Genomic DNA, 16,190 nt, shown 5'->3' on the forward strand with positions numbered 1-16,190 from the left:
ATGCATGGGCACCCTCTCGCATAGAACCCAGCATCCTGCCTTCAGGATTGATAAGGCCTGCCATAGGGGTGACTGATAGGTTTATATGTGCAGTGATATGGAGAGATATAGTGAACTTATATCTAAGTAAGGGGTGCATGCACCACCTTACACAGGCTGCTGTAGCAGACCTGTTGTGTCATTTTGCATGGTCTCCCAGGGGTGGATTAATACATGCTGCAGCCTCTGAGAGGCCTTTGGGGTACCTATGCCCTGGGTATATAGTATACCATATACTAGGGACTTATAAGCGTACCCCAGAATCCAATCTGGAGTGTGCCTAAAGTAAATGAACAACCAATTTAGGGAGAAATTAGATAGTTTGACTGGACCCTGCTAACCAGGACCCCAGTCTAAGTCGAAAACCAGCAAAACACCAGGCAAAAAGTGGGGGTAGCCATGCAGTCAGATTCCACCTTCCTACAGGGAGGAGCAGGTGGGACAAGGGCAGACAACAAAGCAGGAGTGGGGAGGAGCAGGCGGGACCAGGGCAGGCATCAAAGCGGGGGTGGGAGGGGAGCAGGAAGGACCAGGGCAGGCAACAATACAGAATGGATGAGGGGAAAAGAAAAAGTGGGATGTATGGGGGAAAGCAACAAAGCGGGATGATATGGGAAGGACAGAGGCAAGCAATGAAGCGGTAGAGGGGAGGAGGAGGGACAGAGCTAGTAACAAAGGGGATGCAGGAGGGACAACAGCAAGCAAAGAATAGGGAGGCAGGAGCGATAGAAAAGCAACAGCACTAGAAGGGCACCTGCAAGTACAGACAAAGAGGACCGCGGAAAGCACTACTGGAAGAACACACACGGTAAAGAAACAGTACTTCGGCCATGCTCTAGGGGAGGGACAAACACGAAGAAAGTGAAGCGGGCAAGTGTTGACCAAGGAGAATCATGGAAATTAGAGTGATCAGGAAGCCAACCATTGGGCAAGCTCTAAGCCCCCTGTGAGTAAACAAAAAGTCTTGAAAACACCACCACATGGGCTGACACAGTCAGGTCCCAAAAATAGTTTAAAATCTCACAGTTCAAAAAAATTCCATCTTGACATTGCAAACCATAGCTCAACGAGTTACTGCTGTCATGAAAGAGGTACCCGTGCTCCAGTACTGAAGTCAACGGTTCCAGTAATGAAGAGAAAACTTTATACCTTTGGAAACTCTCTTTCTGGCAGATACTCTAACCACAAATTCCTCGGTTTTGAATATTCCCCAGGTGTTTATCAGTAGCCCTGCTTGGGTAGGTGGCATCGTGCTGCTCCAGGCAGACACCATTCCACTTTGGAAATGGCATTCGGAGCCACATATAAGCATCACTCAAGAGCGCCGATGTTCACTCCTTTCTAGGCGATCGGCACCCCCAGACAGAGCCTATCCGAGCGCTGGCGGTCACTGCTTCCTAGGGGATCGGCGCCCCCAGACAGAGCCTATCAGAGCTCCATTGTTTACTTCTTTCTAGGCTACCTGCGCCCCCAGACAGAGTATCAAAGCACCGATGTTCACTGCTTTCTAGGCTATCGGTGCCCCCAGACAGAGTCTATCAAAGTGCCGATGTTCACTTCTTTCTAAGCTATCAGCGACCCCAGACAGAGCCAATCAGCAGATTAGCTGTGACCAGTACGCAGATCTCTAGACTTGGGACCTTTTTAGATGCAGAAAGGACCCCGGCTCACAGAAAGTGGAGGATGGATTAGACAGTGTCCACCAGAGAAAGAGTAAGCAAAGATAAGTAGACTATCCGAGAGACTGGAGAAACACGCTCTCCACCACAAATCTCACTCAACTTAGAAAAGTGAGAAGCTCCTACAACAAACACATCCGCCAGGTGAAAACAGACCACTTCAGAACTCAATCGGATGGATTAAAAAATAGGCCCAAAAAACTCTTTGAAATCATTAAGGAACAATCTAACCAGATCTCTACTCCTGTATCCCCGCTTCCTAGTGGTGATGATTTCACAGCTCACTTCTCTGAAAAAACAAGGAAAATAGAGTTGGAGCTAGTACACGTCACCCTAAATCTGTTACCCAAGAAACTTCCTGCAGGTTCAGTGGAGCTGGCAGAATCCTCGACAATATCCTCGCCTTTGGGCTACTCTCTCAAAAACAACGCCTCGTGGAACTCTTTTCTCCTCCCAGATTACAGGGAGCTCCTACACAACATGGCATCCCTTAAACCCTCCAACCATTTTGGTGACCCTTTACCCGCTAAGCTCTATAAAGATTTAAACTCAGCCATTCTCCCTCTTGTGTCCAGGATCATTCATGAATCCCTCTTACAGGAAAAGATTCCGGACTGCCTAAAGGTTGGACAAGTTACTCCCATTCCAAAGAAGCCCAATGCGGACCTTTCAGATCCAAACAACTTCCGACCCATAACCAGCAGTATGACTCTAGCTACATTGCTTGAAAAATGCGTCCATTCGCAGCTCTGCAACCACATTGAGAAATATCAACTCCTTGAACCCCATCAGTCAGGTTTCAGATCAGGTGATTTCTAAGAATTGACTTAGACATCACAGATGCATATTTAGTCATGCAGCTAGGTCAACATATGTAGTATAGTGCCCCCTGCCTTAGGGCAGTAAGGCCCGCTGTAGGCGTAGCTAACATATATTGCTTGCAATGTCTGCAGGCATGGCACACAGGGATATGTGTAGTGTCGTGTTTTTACTTTTATCTGCACCAAGATATGCAGCCTGCAATGGTAGTCTGCAAAAGTTTAGGTCAAAAGTCCCTTAGGGTGACAATACATGCTGTAGCCCACAGGCACCCTCTTTAGCCTCCTTGCTCTAGGTTCCAAGGGTGCCATTTACTAGGAATTACAGGGGGGGGGGGGGGGGGGTGCTAAAGGTATTGCCAATTGGGGGAACAATTGTACAGTTTAGGGAAAGAGATACGTTACTGGGGACCTGGGGGTAGCAGGAATCTAGGGTACTCCTGACAAAATGTCATCAGATAGCAGGTAAAAAATGGGGCGGCGTTGTCAAAAAGGGGCACTTGCCTATAAGTGTCTTTCAGAAAGCAGGGCAGATGGCCCAGGACGTCCATTTCAACACAGTCCAGTAAAAACAACCAACATTTAAATCTACGTCCCGGTGTATGAGACGGGAGGGTGGGGAGTCCTCACATTATGACTCACAAGTACAGCTTGTGCACAAAACACTTCACTATTAAAATCCTTCAAACCAAATGCCTAAAAAAAAAACCTCACCGACCTTCAGTAAGTTTAGCCACACTGTGAAGGCACATCCCACGCCTTGAACGTGCGGGTGGATCTGCACACATGTAGTCTGATGGCTAGCCCCCCTGAACTGGTAACATTTAACAGCTTGCACTGTTTATCTCAATCGATCCACATCAACTTTGATGTACGCCCAATAACCATCACCCTGTACCCCAAGTATAATACATAAGCTGAAGCAATGCCAGCCTGCAGGAAGAACAAGAGGTTCAGGAGAAATGACAGACGTGTATGGCAAGTCCATCCTGACATGACACAAGTGTCTGTGGTACCACTGACCTCAGCAGGTGGTGCAAAGCCTGTTGATTTACAGGCACCCCATCTTCCTCCCATCCGCTGGTACAGTACAACCTGACTCAGTCATGCGTGGACTTAAAGACCAACCAGCCAACATTCAGAACACAACACACTCCGCAGACACCTAACTGCATACACAAATATTCGTACAGTTTTTCACAACTTGGAAGGGTCTTGAAGAGTGCTGCAGACCGATTCATCTCCTTCTGCGACAAGGTACTGCTCTTCCCTCGTCCGAACCGGTCACTGACTGTAGAACTGTGCAGCTCTAGCATGGGAGTGCCTAGAAGCAGTCTGTAAATGTGTCCTTTTGATAACTGCATAGGTGAGGTTCTGTTTTGAGTGTTCAGAGGGTGTTCTTGAGCAAGTTGACCTCAAGAGGATTTCCAGAAGCATTGTGGTCCTCTGAGGATGAGCTGGTCTCTGCAGTTCATCTCCAAAACCCATCCGTCGCATTCACTGTTCTACTTAAAGGTGTTTTATAATGTTTCCCACGTCTCCCCTGGTCTTGCTTCCATCCTTTTCTTTACCCAGACATCCCTGATCCCACTTGTTTTCGATGTGTGCCCTTCGGGACTTTCTCTTTTCCGTAAAGGTCTCCTTCTGCATCAAGCTCCCTCTCCATCTGCTATAAAGCCTCTGCTCTATACTCGGTCTGCCTTTAGTCCTCACTCTGTATCCCTCCAAGGCTGTCATTTGGACACTTTTGGCACTTTAGTTGGTCTAATGTCCTCATCAGTCGCATGTTACCGTCCCTCAGGAGTGCTCTAGTCTTTCTCCCGGATCATTGTTCTGTCTCTCCCTATGACCCCAAGTCTCCCTTCGTCCACGTTCACTATCCTTCACCCTTGTCGCTCTCTTCCTGGGCCAGGCTCCGCCTCTTTCTCCTCTGACCCTTATTCAATCTCCAGGACCCTCACTCAAGTGCTCTCCTGCCACTCTCAGTAATTCAGTCTTTCCATCTAGATTCTACACATCTCGTGCACGTCCTATGATTTCTCAAACTATATTTATTTTGGTCTTTAACAGTTTCATATCACACTGACCATCTCACCTGATTATCCCATCTCTAAAGTTTCATGGCTCCCCATCCTTCATTTCGAATAGTTTCTTACCGGTCAGTGTAGTTTTGCAGCTTGAAGATCTTTCTGGATTCACTATGCTGTGCATTATTCCGCGGTCTGGTGGTTGGGTCCGGAATCGTAGTCTTTCGTCCTTTTTTTTTGTAGCCCAGGTGGGCGTCGACTTCCCACCATTTGGTGTACTTCTCGTGACGTCGGCACGCTTCCTGCGGAAGCTCCCACATTGGGGCGCCATCTTCGGATTCTTTTTTCTTTTTGAATCCTAGGCAATCTTATTATTTTCTCCTTAATTATATCCTTTTCCACACTGCTCTTAAGTCTGTTTGTTTTCTATTCCCTGTCTTTCCACCTTCTTCTCCTGCCTCATCTTTCTGGCGGAGGTGGTGGGTTTGCTAGCGAATCCAGAAAGATCTTCAAGCTGCAAAACTACACCGACAGGTAAGAAACTATTCATTTTGCAGCGTGAATCTTTCTGGATTCACTATGTCATGCATAGACTTTGTAGCGGTTTGTTATCTCTGTGGCGGCTGGGTGGAAGATGAGCGTTGGTCGTTGAATATATGTTGAAGCACCTTTTGTCCTACTTGTGCTTACTTGTTCATTTGTATATCCACGCAGTAGTGCTTAGTGAACGTGTGCACTGAAGCCCATGTTGTCGCCAGGCATGTCTTGAATGGGTGTATTAGCCAGAAAAGCAATTGTTGCTCCTTTCTTCCTTGTGGAGTGGGCCCGTGCCCCTTCCGATAGTTCTTGCCCTGCCTGTTTGTGGCAGAATTGTATTGTCAGTGCGATCCATCGAGCGATGGTGCATTTTGTTACTGGTCTACCCAGGAAGCTGGTTGCGAAGGACACAAAAAACTGCTTTGTTTTCCTGTGCTCCTTGGTTCTCTCGATGTAGTGCATCACCACCCTTCTTGCGTCTGCCGTGCAGTGCCCTTTCTGCGCTTGTGGCTGGGTTCTGAAAGAAGCTCGGTATTTGTATTGTCTGGTTCATATGGAATGCAGACACCACCTTCGGCATGAAGTGTGGGTCTGTTCTCATTATGACCCTGTCCTTGTGTATTTGGATGTAAGGTTCTTGCAGTGTTAGTGCCTGCAGCTCGCTTGCTAGGTTAATGCCACAAGAAAGGCTGTCTTCATTGTCAGCATTTGTAGTGAGGCCTTGTAGATGGGCTCAAAAGGTGCCTTCATAAGTTCCGTCAGGACTATGTTGAGGTTCCATGCCGGCGGCGGCATCCTCTTTGGTGGCGCTATCCTTTTCACCCCTTCCAGAAATCTCTGTACTACTCGTGATGTAAAGAAACTTTTCCCCGTCTCACCTCGTGTGTAAGCTACAAACGCTGCTAGGTAAACCCTTAGCGAGGATGAACATAGTTTAGCCTTTAGTAGGTGTGTGAGGTATCTCAGCACCGTTGATTCCTTTGTCAACTTGTTCTGCAGTTTCTTTTTGCTGCACCATTGTGTGAACCTCTTCCATTTTTCCCTATAGCATTTTCGTGTCGTTGGTCTCCTTGCCTCCCAGAGCACTCGCATGGTGGTTTGTGTTAGCTTAAGGTGTGCGAACTCTATGTCTTCAGGAGCCATGCCGCTAGGCTGAGGCTCTCTGGCTCTGGATGTAGAACTTCTCCGTTTTGCGTGGAGAGTAAGTCTTTCCTTTTGGTGAACTTGTGGGGTGGCCTCTGTGCCATTTCCATTATTTGTGAGTACCAGGTCTGTCTCGCCCACTGTGGTACTACTAGGATCAGTGTTATGTTGCTGGTCCTGCACTTGAGTACCCTGGGTATCAGTGGTATTGGGGGAAAAGCGTAGGCAAATGTTTTTGACCAGCTTATCCATACGGCATTCCCCTGGGATTGTTTCTCTGGTTGCCTGGATGCGAAGTTTTGGCATTTTGCATTCAGGTGTGTTGCAAACAGGTCTATTGTCGGTGTACCCCACCTTCTGAATAGCCTTGGCGTTTCCTGTCCATTGAGCTCCCACTCGTGGGATGCTGAAGTCTGCCTGCTGAGCCAGTCTGCTTCCACATTGTCCTTCCCTGGTAGGTGTATGGCCAGCAGGTCTATTTTGAGTGGGATGGCCCATCTCCAAATCTCCTGTGCCAGGTTGGATAGAGGGAATGATTGGGTTCCTCCCTGCTTGTTGATGTAGAACATCGGTCGTGTTGTCTGTTTGTATCAACACCTTCTGGTTGTACAGTTTTTTCTGGAAGGCCTTCAGGGCTAGGAATATGGTCTTCAATTCCAGGTAGTTGATGTGTCTGACCGCATCTGCTGGAGTCCACAGACCCCTCACTCTGAGCTTGTTCATATGTGCTCCCCATCCTATCTGGGATGCGTCTGTGGTGATGGTCACTGTTGGGCTTGGTGGTGTTAGGGGCTTCCCTATGGTTATGTTCTCCTTGTTCCACCACGCTATCTCTTCTTGCACTGCGTGCGTAACAACCACTAGATCCTCCCAACTTCCGGTTGCTTGTGACCATTGTTGTTGTAGCCATTCCTGGAATGGTCTCATGTGTAGGCGTACATTGGGGACTAGGTGAATGCATGACGCCATCATCCCCATGATCTTGCTCGCTGTTCTCACTGTCAGAGCTTGCCCCTTCTGGTAGAGGCGCGTCTCCCTCAGCAGGGCCAGTGTTCTCTTGTCGCTGGGCATCACCGTTCTCTGTATGGTGTTGATCTGTGCCCCCAGGAAGATCTTCATCTGTTCCGGTTCCATTGAGGATTTCCCCCAGTGTATGGAGAATCCCAGCTTCGTTAGCGTCCTTGTGACCCGCTGTGCGTATTCCTCGAATGTTTCGCGTGAACTTGCTTTTGAGATAAGGGTATACATGAATCCCTTCCCTCCGCAGGTACGCCGCTACTGCCGCAAGGCATTTTGTGAAAACCCTTGGTGCGGACTTTAGTCCGAATGCCATGGTTGTGAACTGGTAGTGTTCTTTGTTGATTGAAAATAACAGATGTTTGCGCTGACTGTTCATTGGGATGTGCAGGTAGGCATCTTTGAGGTCCACGGTGGACATGAAGTCTACGTCTCTCATCTGAGGGAGTACCTCTTGTAGGGACGTAATTTTTCATTTTTGTGTCCTTGCGTACTTGTTTAAGAACCGTAGATCCAGGATGGGTCTTAGTGTTTCGTCCACCTTTGGTACCAGGAAGTAGTTTGAGTACACTCCCTTGTTCCTTTCTTTGAATGGTACTGGTTCTATGGCCTCCTTTTGGAGTAGTTCTTGTGCTTCCTCTCGGAGTTGCACTAGCTCCTGTCCTGAGTGTTCCCTTCTCTTTGGTTTTCTGTTTGCTGGTTTCCTTTCCAACTCTATGCAGTATCCAAACTGTATGATGTTGAGTATCCATTTGTCCGTTACCTTTCTCCACTCCTGGAAGAAACGTCTCAGCCTGCCGCCTACTGGTGTTGCATGTTCGTTGGCGTTTGGTCTGTGTAACCCTCTCTTGTTGAATGTTTTGTGCTCTACCCTCGGAGGGATCTTGTGGGTGAGCACGCTTCGCCGGGCGGATTCACTTTGAGGCGGGTTGTTCTCCCCCTCTTCGTCTTTGCCCTCGTCCGTTCCCCCTACTGCGAAAGGACTGGCCAGAGGCTGGTACTGCCAAGTTTGTTTCTGCTGCCCCTGCTGGCCGTGATTGTCGCCCTAGTGGCCCTGCTGGAATGTCTGGTGTGACGTTCCCGGCTGGATTCCGCCCCTTCTGTATGGTTTCCGTGTCGGAGTAGTTCTTCTCATCCCTCTGAATTGCAGGGCCCCCATGGACCTTGCTGTTTCGTTATCTTTCTTGAGTTGGGTGAGTTTTTCATCCACCGGGGCTCCGAACAGCATATCCCCGTTGAAAGGGGTGTTCAGGATGTTGTTCTGGACTTCTGGCTTGAAGCCTGAGATCCTGAGCCAGGCCTGCCTTCTTTCCGTTATCCCTATTGCCATCAACCTGCTTGATGTGTCAGCTCCATCTAAGGCTGTTTTAAGGCAAGAATTTGCGATATTCTTCCCTTCCTCCACCAGGTGCGAGGCTCTTTGCTGGTATTGTTCGGGGAGGTGCTTGATTAGCTGCCCCATTTCGTCCCAATGTTGGTATTGGTGTCTGTTTAGTAGGGCATTGGAGTTCGCCATGCACCAGTGCATTGCCGCGTTACTTTCAATCTTCCTCCCAGTCAGGTCCATCCTCCCGCTTTCCTTGTCTGGTGGTGGGCCAGAGGTTGCCGGGACATTGGCCCTTTTCCTGGCAGTTGACGCAATGATGGAGTCCGCTGTGACGGATCCCTTGATGTGGGAAGGGTCCTAGGAGGAGTGTTTATACTTCTTCTCCGTCCTAGGTGTGATGGACCTGCATGTTGCTGGGTCCCTGAACGCCTCCTTCCCCTGGTCCATGATACTTTGGAGCATGGGGAGGAACTGGCTCCTCGTTTGAATGGGGAGCAGCGTTTCCAGTAGAAAGTCTGCTTTAGGCTTTTCTTCCTCCAGCTGGACCCCAAAAGCTGCTGCTGCGCTTTTGATGACCATATTGTAGGCCCCAATGTCATCGGGCGGCAAAGGCCTCGAAGGGTAAGTTTCCAGCTCTTCCGGGTTTTCGGCGTCGAGGTCCTGCCACTCCAGGTCCTGTGTTGTCGACGGCGCCGAGCCGTAGTTTGTTTGTTGGTCATCATCATCTTCTCCCTCATAGTATAGGTCCTTTTCTTCTTCTCTGGGAGTTACGTTGAACTCCTCCTGTTCCTCGACGTCTGCGGTGACCGACGGTGGTTTCGTTGGAATCGTGTATCTTGTCATTTTATCGTCAAACTCCTTCTTTCTTTGTAGGATGCTCTCCATTTCTGCCTCGAACCTCCTCTTCTTTCTTTCTTTCCAACTCTGTGGCCTGTTTGGCGTCGAGCGCGGGTCTTTCGCCGGAGCCGGCGTCGACGCGACCTCTTTCGAAGCCGAGCGCCCCAGTTCTTGGCCTTGCTTCGACGACCTTGGCTTTTTGCCGGTCTTCGCCACCTGGGAGTCCTTTTCGAAGGATCCGCCTGGCCGTTCGTCCTTGGGTGCAGCTGCGGTCGTCGAAATTTTCGGTGCCGGTGCTCCTTTCGAGGACTTCGACTCTGATTTTCAAGAGTCTGACTCGGGCTTTCGGGGCCCTGTCGAGGGTTTAGTGTTCGACGTCTCTCCTACCTTATCAGACGTTTTCTTATCGGTCTCTGCGACCGTGAAGTCGTCTGGTCCCTCAGCGACATGGTCTTCCTCATCGGTGGAGAGGCCCAGTTCGTGCAGCGACGGGGTCTGTCCCTTGCCCTGCATGTTGTAATTGGCTCTCCTCTGTCTCTCTCTAACCCGGAGTGTCTTCGGTGTGAAGACGGAACAGGCGTTGCAGTCTTTGCTCTCGTGGTCGACCTGCAGGCAAAGATTGCAGACCGGGTGTTGGTCCTTCTGCGCGTATTTATGGTGGCAGTTACGGCAGAATTTAAAGGGTGTCTTGTCCATTCCTGCGCTCAGGGTCCCTGAGTGCGCATTCTCCGTTGGACGTCGAAGATCTCGAGGTTCTCCTCCTTCTTCGTCGTCGTCCCGGCTTGTCGATCTTGTTCTCTGTAGTCTTCCTCAACTTTTTCTCGATGAAGCTCATGCTTTTTCTTCCTTTCTTCCCAAAAAACTCTGGAGCTTCACGGTGACGATCCAGACCCAACGGCGGAAAAAAGAATCTGAAGATGGTGCCCCAAGGTGGGAGCTTCCGCAGGAAGCGTGCCGACGTCACGAGAGGTACACCAAATGGTGGGACGTCGACGCCCACCTGGGCTACAAAAAAACTGAAGAAAAACTACGATTCCGGACCCAACCACCAGACCGCGGAATAATGCACAGCATAGTGAATCCAGAAAGATTCACGCTGCAAAATCGTCTTTCCTTTGATCTCACTCATCACCAGCTGCAGCATGACCCTATCCTCAGCTTCCCTTTGCTCTCTGCACTCCTCTTCAAACTAAATCATACCACAAACCCACACATCTCCACAGAGCCGCACACCATCTCCACAGAGCCGCACACCATCTCCACAGAGCCGCACACCATCTCCACAGAGCCGCACACCATCTCCACAGAGCCGCACACCATCTCCACAGAGCCGCACACCATCTCCACAGAGCCGCATACCATCTCCACAGAGCCGCATACCATCTCCACAGAGCCGCATACCATCTCCACAGAGCCGCATACCATCTCCACAGAGCCGCATACCATCTCCACAGAGCCGCACACCATCTCCACAGAGCCGCACATCATCTCCACAGAGCCGCACATCATCTCCACAGAGCCGCACATAAGCCGCACATCATCTCCACAGAGCCGCACATCATCTCCACAGAGCCGCACATAAGCCGCACACCATCTCCACAGAGCCGCACACCATCTCCACAGAGCCGCACATCATCTCCACAGAGCCGCACATCATCTCCACAGAGCCGCACATCATCTCCACAGAGCCGCACATCATCTCCAAAAACCCGCACATCATCTCCACAGAGCCCACACCTCGAAAGCTTTACTGCCCTTCAAATTCTCAAGTATCTTTGAACCCTCTCTCCCTCTTTGAGTAATCTCACCCATCTCTGCCTCTATCTCGGAATGAGAGCGAACCAGGACTCCCCTCCCCACCCATCCTGCACACATACCAGCAAAATGTGACATTTGCGTAAACAAATGCTTTACATGCAAGGATAGTCTTTCCTGGGTCACCACTGAAGGTAAATCCTGTGTTCATTTAATCTGAATAGCACCATAAATTTACAATACAAAAATATTGAATAATTGGCAGCCGGATTAGAGCATCAATAAAACAAGTTATGGTATTAACAATGGGAAGAACAGGGACGTAGGGAGCCCCTCCTGCAAATAAACATGCATTCAGACAAACATGAAGTGACCTTTCGCAAAGTGAACCATCACATCAAACAAGTGGCAAGCTATGGAGGAAGACATTCCCTCACACAGAAGAAGATCCCTAAAAAATGAGATGTGAACATCCTAGAGCAAATGAGCTCCAACATGGAAGGATGCCCCTTGGTATGAGGAAGATGGTGAGATTTAACGAAAGGAAAGTGATGCTCGGAAACGAACACCAATAGCTCATCAAATAGGAAATGTCCTGCAACACAGACTGTCTTTAGCTCTTCAAACAAAGCAGGACACATTCTCCAACACAGGGAGAAATTTACATTAATAGGAAGATGGGCTTCTCCCAAAAGATGCCTTTCCATTGAAAAGGAAGTCACTTCCAACAAAGGAATAATGTCTCATTATCAGGCAAGGACACTGCCTCAAGTTGCAGGAAATGACCCTCTGAAAAACAGCAAGTGACTTCAAGAGCCAAGTCTTTCACTTTACTGATACATCCGCGTATATACAGGCAGACCTATCAGAAGGCAGAAAATACCCATCACTGAATTCACAAACTCCTTTCTTTAAGTGTCTCCAGCTGGTCTCATGTCCTTTTGTGCTTCGGTTTCTTCCCATGACCGCTCTTCTTTCCTTGTCCACCCTTCTTCCCTTGGCTGGTCCTCTTCTGGGCTCTCATGTCTTTCTTCATCCGACCATCCACAACCTTAAAGTGACCCTTAACACCAGATGGGCGTCGTACCTTTGGGCCTACACCCTTTTTGGCCACAAGGTAGGTGACTTCCCGCTTCTCCTTCCCAAGACCGGCCTTCTTGTAGATGCTACAGGAGGGAACAGAGAAAAGATGAGACGTAGCCAAAGATTACAGGCAGGTTCGAATTCTACTCAAACGCAGCACATTCTCTTAAGCAGCTCTTTGGACAGACTATCCTTTGTCAAAATGGGGGCCTACCAAATGTAATGTTGGGGAACACTGACACAAATGAGCACATTTTGAGTTGAAGGACTTCTGAAAAAGTTACTAACCATAATAAGGAAAATGTTACTCGCCTGTAACAATGCGTGTGCAGATTGTGGCCATTCGTGGTTGAGACACCGTGCATCACCCAAACAGTTCCTGGCTGGGTGGCAAAACATCAGGTTTACATGTTTAAATTCGTTTTGGTCTTTGACCACAGATGGAGTCAGTAAGAATTATGACAACACTGACTCAAATCCTATTACGCATCACACGGTAGAGGACATCTTCACATTGTGTTTCTGCTCTTGGGTTCGGAAGCATGCTTGTCATCAGGGACATTAACTGGGAGAAGATTTGTTTTCTTCTTTCATTTAAGAACTAGCACTTCCCAAAGCCTGGGCTATGCATTCTGAGTAAACAACAGGGCTGGAGACTTCCAAGCCCAAAGATGTTCTTCAAAGTCATGTGTTTATATATGCCAAGGCTGTGCTCCCCCCAGTACCTGTTCGCCTATCACCCCTCAGGTAATCACAACTAGAAATAATCTACCAGCGGCTGCATCACTGACCAACCAGCAGTACGCAATGGCCTCGTTACCAAGGATGGACATTGGACGTGTTGGTGTTGCCTGATCTCAAGGACGCCTCTAAGGAAGGACAAAAGATTGCATTGGTAACAATAAACGTTCCACATTACAAGACAGATGAATCTCCAGTGTGGGGGGAGAAATGTGAAACTATGCGTCTTGACAGTCTGTGAGGCGGAGCCTTTTAGAAGCGTCAGCAGGTTTGGTATCCGTGTGCCCACTTGGTACATCCCCTGCAGAAGGTGGTCTATAATGCTTAAAAACCAGAGCCATTTTTTCTGATAAGAAGACCGTGCCGTAGAAGCATTGATGCCCTGAGGACGTGTGACCTCCGGTTCCCAGACACAGATTTTTTTTTTTTATAAGTAACACTAAAGCATGAACTCAGCCATGTTTAGATGAAGACCGAGGGGGAAGCACAAGTCTAAATCCCTGGTCCACCAATCGGAGGGCTCAGGTGGCGTTTATTTCTCCACTGATTTGCAATAAGGACCAACGTGTAAACTCAAATCTGCCTCTGGAGGTTGAGCACAGAACAGCATGACCAGGTAAGCAATACAAGTTTCTTTCTAGACGGCAAGCTTGAACATTGTGTGGTCAAAGATCCTGGCCTCTTATCTGAGCAAAAAGCAAAACCAAAGTCATACAAACTTGTACCATCAGTTTGGTGGAGAAGATCCTTCTGGAGGATCCTCTACCTGCAGATTCCTCCACTTCTGCACATGCCCAGGACCCATGGTGGATCCAAAAACTTTGCAATAGCTCTCCTGCGCCAGTAGGTGGCACTGGCTCCATCTCAGCACCAGACAACGCAGGAGTGACATCATTGCAGTCACATAGCACCACCCAGCGCCCCAACACCAGTTCCTCGTCCATTTTTCCCTGAGCCCTTATAGACGAAAAGGAGGTCAGCATCATATTGACATGGATGTGAGATGCAACACAGCCAAGTTGGAACATTATTAATTCTCAGAACCATATGACCCATTCTTTTCGCACCAGAGCACCCTTGAATAGTGTAAGTCACTGCACCACAAACCTCTGCCACGGAATACCCCTGGATAGTGCAGGTCACTTGTGAGAAAGTGGCTCTGTATATACTGTTCCCTAATAGGTACAGGGTGTACAGAGTCCACAGTCCCCCAGAGGCTGATAGAGGTCAAAGTTAGGTATGACCTTACTCTCAAAAGTGGTAGCTTGGTCGAGCAGTAAGGCAGTACCAGAGGACAGTGTAAAGCATTTATTGTACACACTCAGTCAGCAAATGTTTTCACACACTCAATAACTGAACTCTAGGCCAATGATTTGTATATATAAAATATATGCTTGTTTTATTTTTAGAACCACAAAGGGGATAAAAATATACTTTCTCAGAATGAGAGGTTGCATATAAATACTTTTTATCTTAAGCAATGAGTTTTTGTAAACAGTCACAGTTGGTTGCAATAAACAATCCTATTTCCTAAACATCACAATGCATTGAGCTCAATGGTACATTCAGGTTATTTGTAATAAATTACTTTTCAGATTACTTTTGGAATTCCAGGTCTGGCTCCTAGAACCAGCCTTGGGTCAGTATTCAGAATCAAGTGATGAAAGTCGACTTAACTGTAATGATTTTTAAATAATATTTAGCTATTTCAAAAGTTAGCACTTAGAAAATATTTCAAAGAAAACATTCAATGGATCTCTATGGCAAGAAATTCACATTGCAGGTAGAGTACTTTATCGTTACTTTAGTAATCCAGGACTGGGTGCCTAGACCCAGGACTGGGGTCCTTATCAAAAACAGGTAAGTAATTTCGTTTGCAGAAATGGTACGATTTTAAAAGAATATTTCAAATTTGCAAAAATAGACACTTAGAAGAAATTTCACAGAAAAGCAGACAATGGTTTCCTATGGGAGAAAAATGAGTTAGAGGTAAGTATAGTTGTGAACACTTTTCAGAGTCAGGGCTGGGCACCAAGATCCAGCACTGGGAGCTCACCTAGGAGCAGGTGAGTAAATTCGTTTTTGTCACTTGGCTGATTTTTGGTGAATTTTTACAGTTTTGAAAAGTTCACACTTAGAAGATTTTTGAAGAAAAAGCCAGTCAATGTTACCCTATGAGGAAAATGAAGTTAGCGGTTTAAGGGTAAGTACTCGACTGGCAGAGTTGAAATTCCGGGCATAGACTCAGGGGTCCCCCAGTGTCAGGTAGGTACAGTTGGTTCACCCTCAGCGGTTTCAGGACGGCCGGGTGCAGAGTGAGTTAGGCCCAATGTTATCCTATGAGGGATAGGGGGGCCTTAGTTGGTGGCTGCTGTCTGGCAAGCCACGCGTCTGTGGGAGCTGGGCTCCTGGTCACTTACTCAGGGCAAGTGGGGAAGTAAGTTAGTGTAGAGAGTGCACTGCCAGGGCCACTCGGGCGGCTGGGTGCAGGGTGCTTTTGAGCCTTCGGGCGCTCAATGGAAATCAATGGGAATGTTCCGGTTTGGAAAAAGGCTGCAGGCTCGGGGACGAGGATGTTTCCGGTGCCACCACCACTTCGAGGGGTAAGTTGGGTAGTAGTAGGTTAGGTGGGTACCCCGGGATTGGGCACAGGGGGCCGCAGGGCGCCGGGTGCAGGGGTGCCTTTTGACGTCGGGAATCTTACCCTCTGGTTGATCGCGGCTGGGGTGGCACTCGGTTCTGAGGCTGCAGGCTTCGTCCAGGATGTCGAGGGGGGTCCTTGGGTGCCGGACTCGGGGTCTCAGTCGCCGTGGGGTCGTCCTCAGGGTCTTTGTCCACTCCGGCACTGGCCAGGCTTGGCTGGTGCAGAGTGTGTTGGGTCCGCGGTTCCAGGCTGCTGCCAGGAGTTTAGGAATAGGTTTCTCGAGTAGAGCCTCTACTCATGGGAGTCCCAGGGAATCAGAGTTCAAAGGTAGCCAGGTCCTCCGGGGTTTTTGAGGTTGCTGGCCACAAGAGATGCCACGCTGGAGCAGGAGCAGGTTCGAGGGTCGACAGGCCGGTAGGGCTGGGGCCAAAGCAGTTGGTGTCTTCCTCTTTTTAGCAGCTGCAGGGCAGGTCTTTTTTCTTCTTGCTCTTCTTGTAGGTTTCTATCTGGAATCTGGGGAAGGAAGGTTCAGGGGGCCCCTAA

General features: G+C 48.7%; 1 protein-coding gene across 2 annotated transcripts in view; it reads right to left on the bottom strand.

The window, feature by feature from the left end:
• Nucleotides 1–11,368: 11,368 nt before the first annotated feature.
• Nucleotides 11,369–16,190, bottom strand: part of FTSJ3 (FtsJ RNA 2'-O-methyltransferase 3) — a 183,874-nt gene continuing 179,052 nt past the window's right edge. For both annotated transcript variants that reach the window (XM_085651369.1, XM_085651368.1), the window contains exon 22: nucleotides 11,369–12,345. In XM_085651369.1, coding sequence (XP_085507495.1) covers nucleotides 12,111–12,345 — 235 coding nt within the window. In that variant the 3' untranslated portion in view covers nucleotides 11,369–12,110. The remainder of the gene's footprint in view (nucleotides 12,346–16,190) is intronic.

This window comes from Triturus cristatus, chromosome 4_1, assembly GCF_964204655.1.
Source record: "Triturus cristatus chromosome 4_1, aTriCri1.1, whole genome shotgun sequence".
Lineage (NCBI taxonomy): Eukaryota > Metazoa > Chordata > Amphibia > Caudata > Salamandridae > Triturus > Triturus cristatus.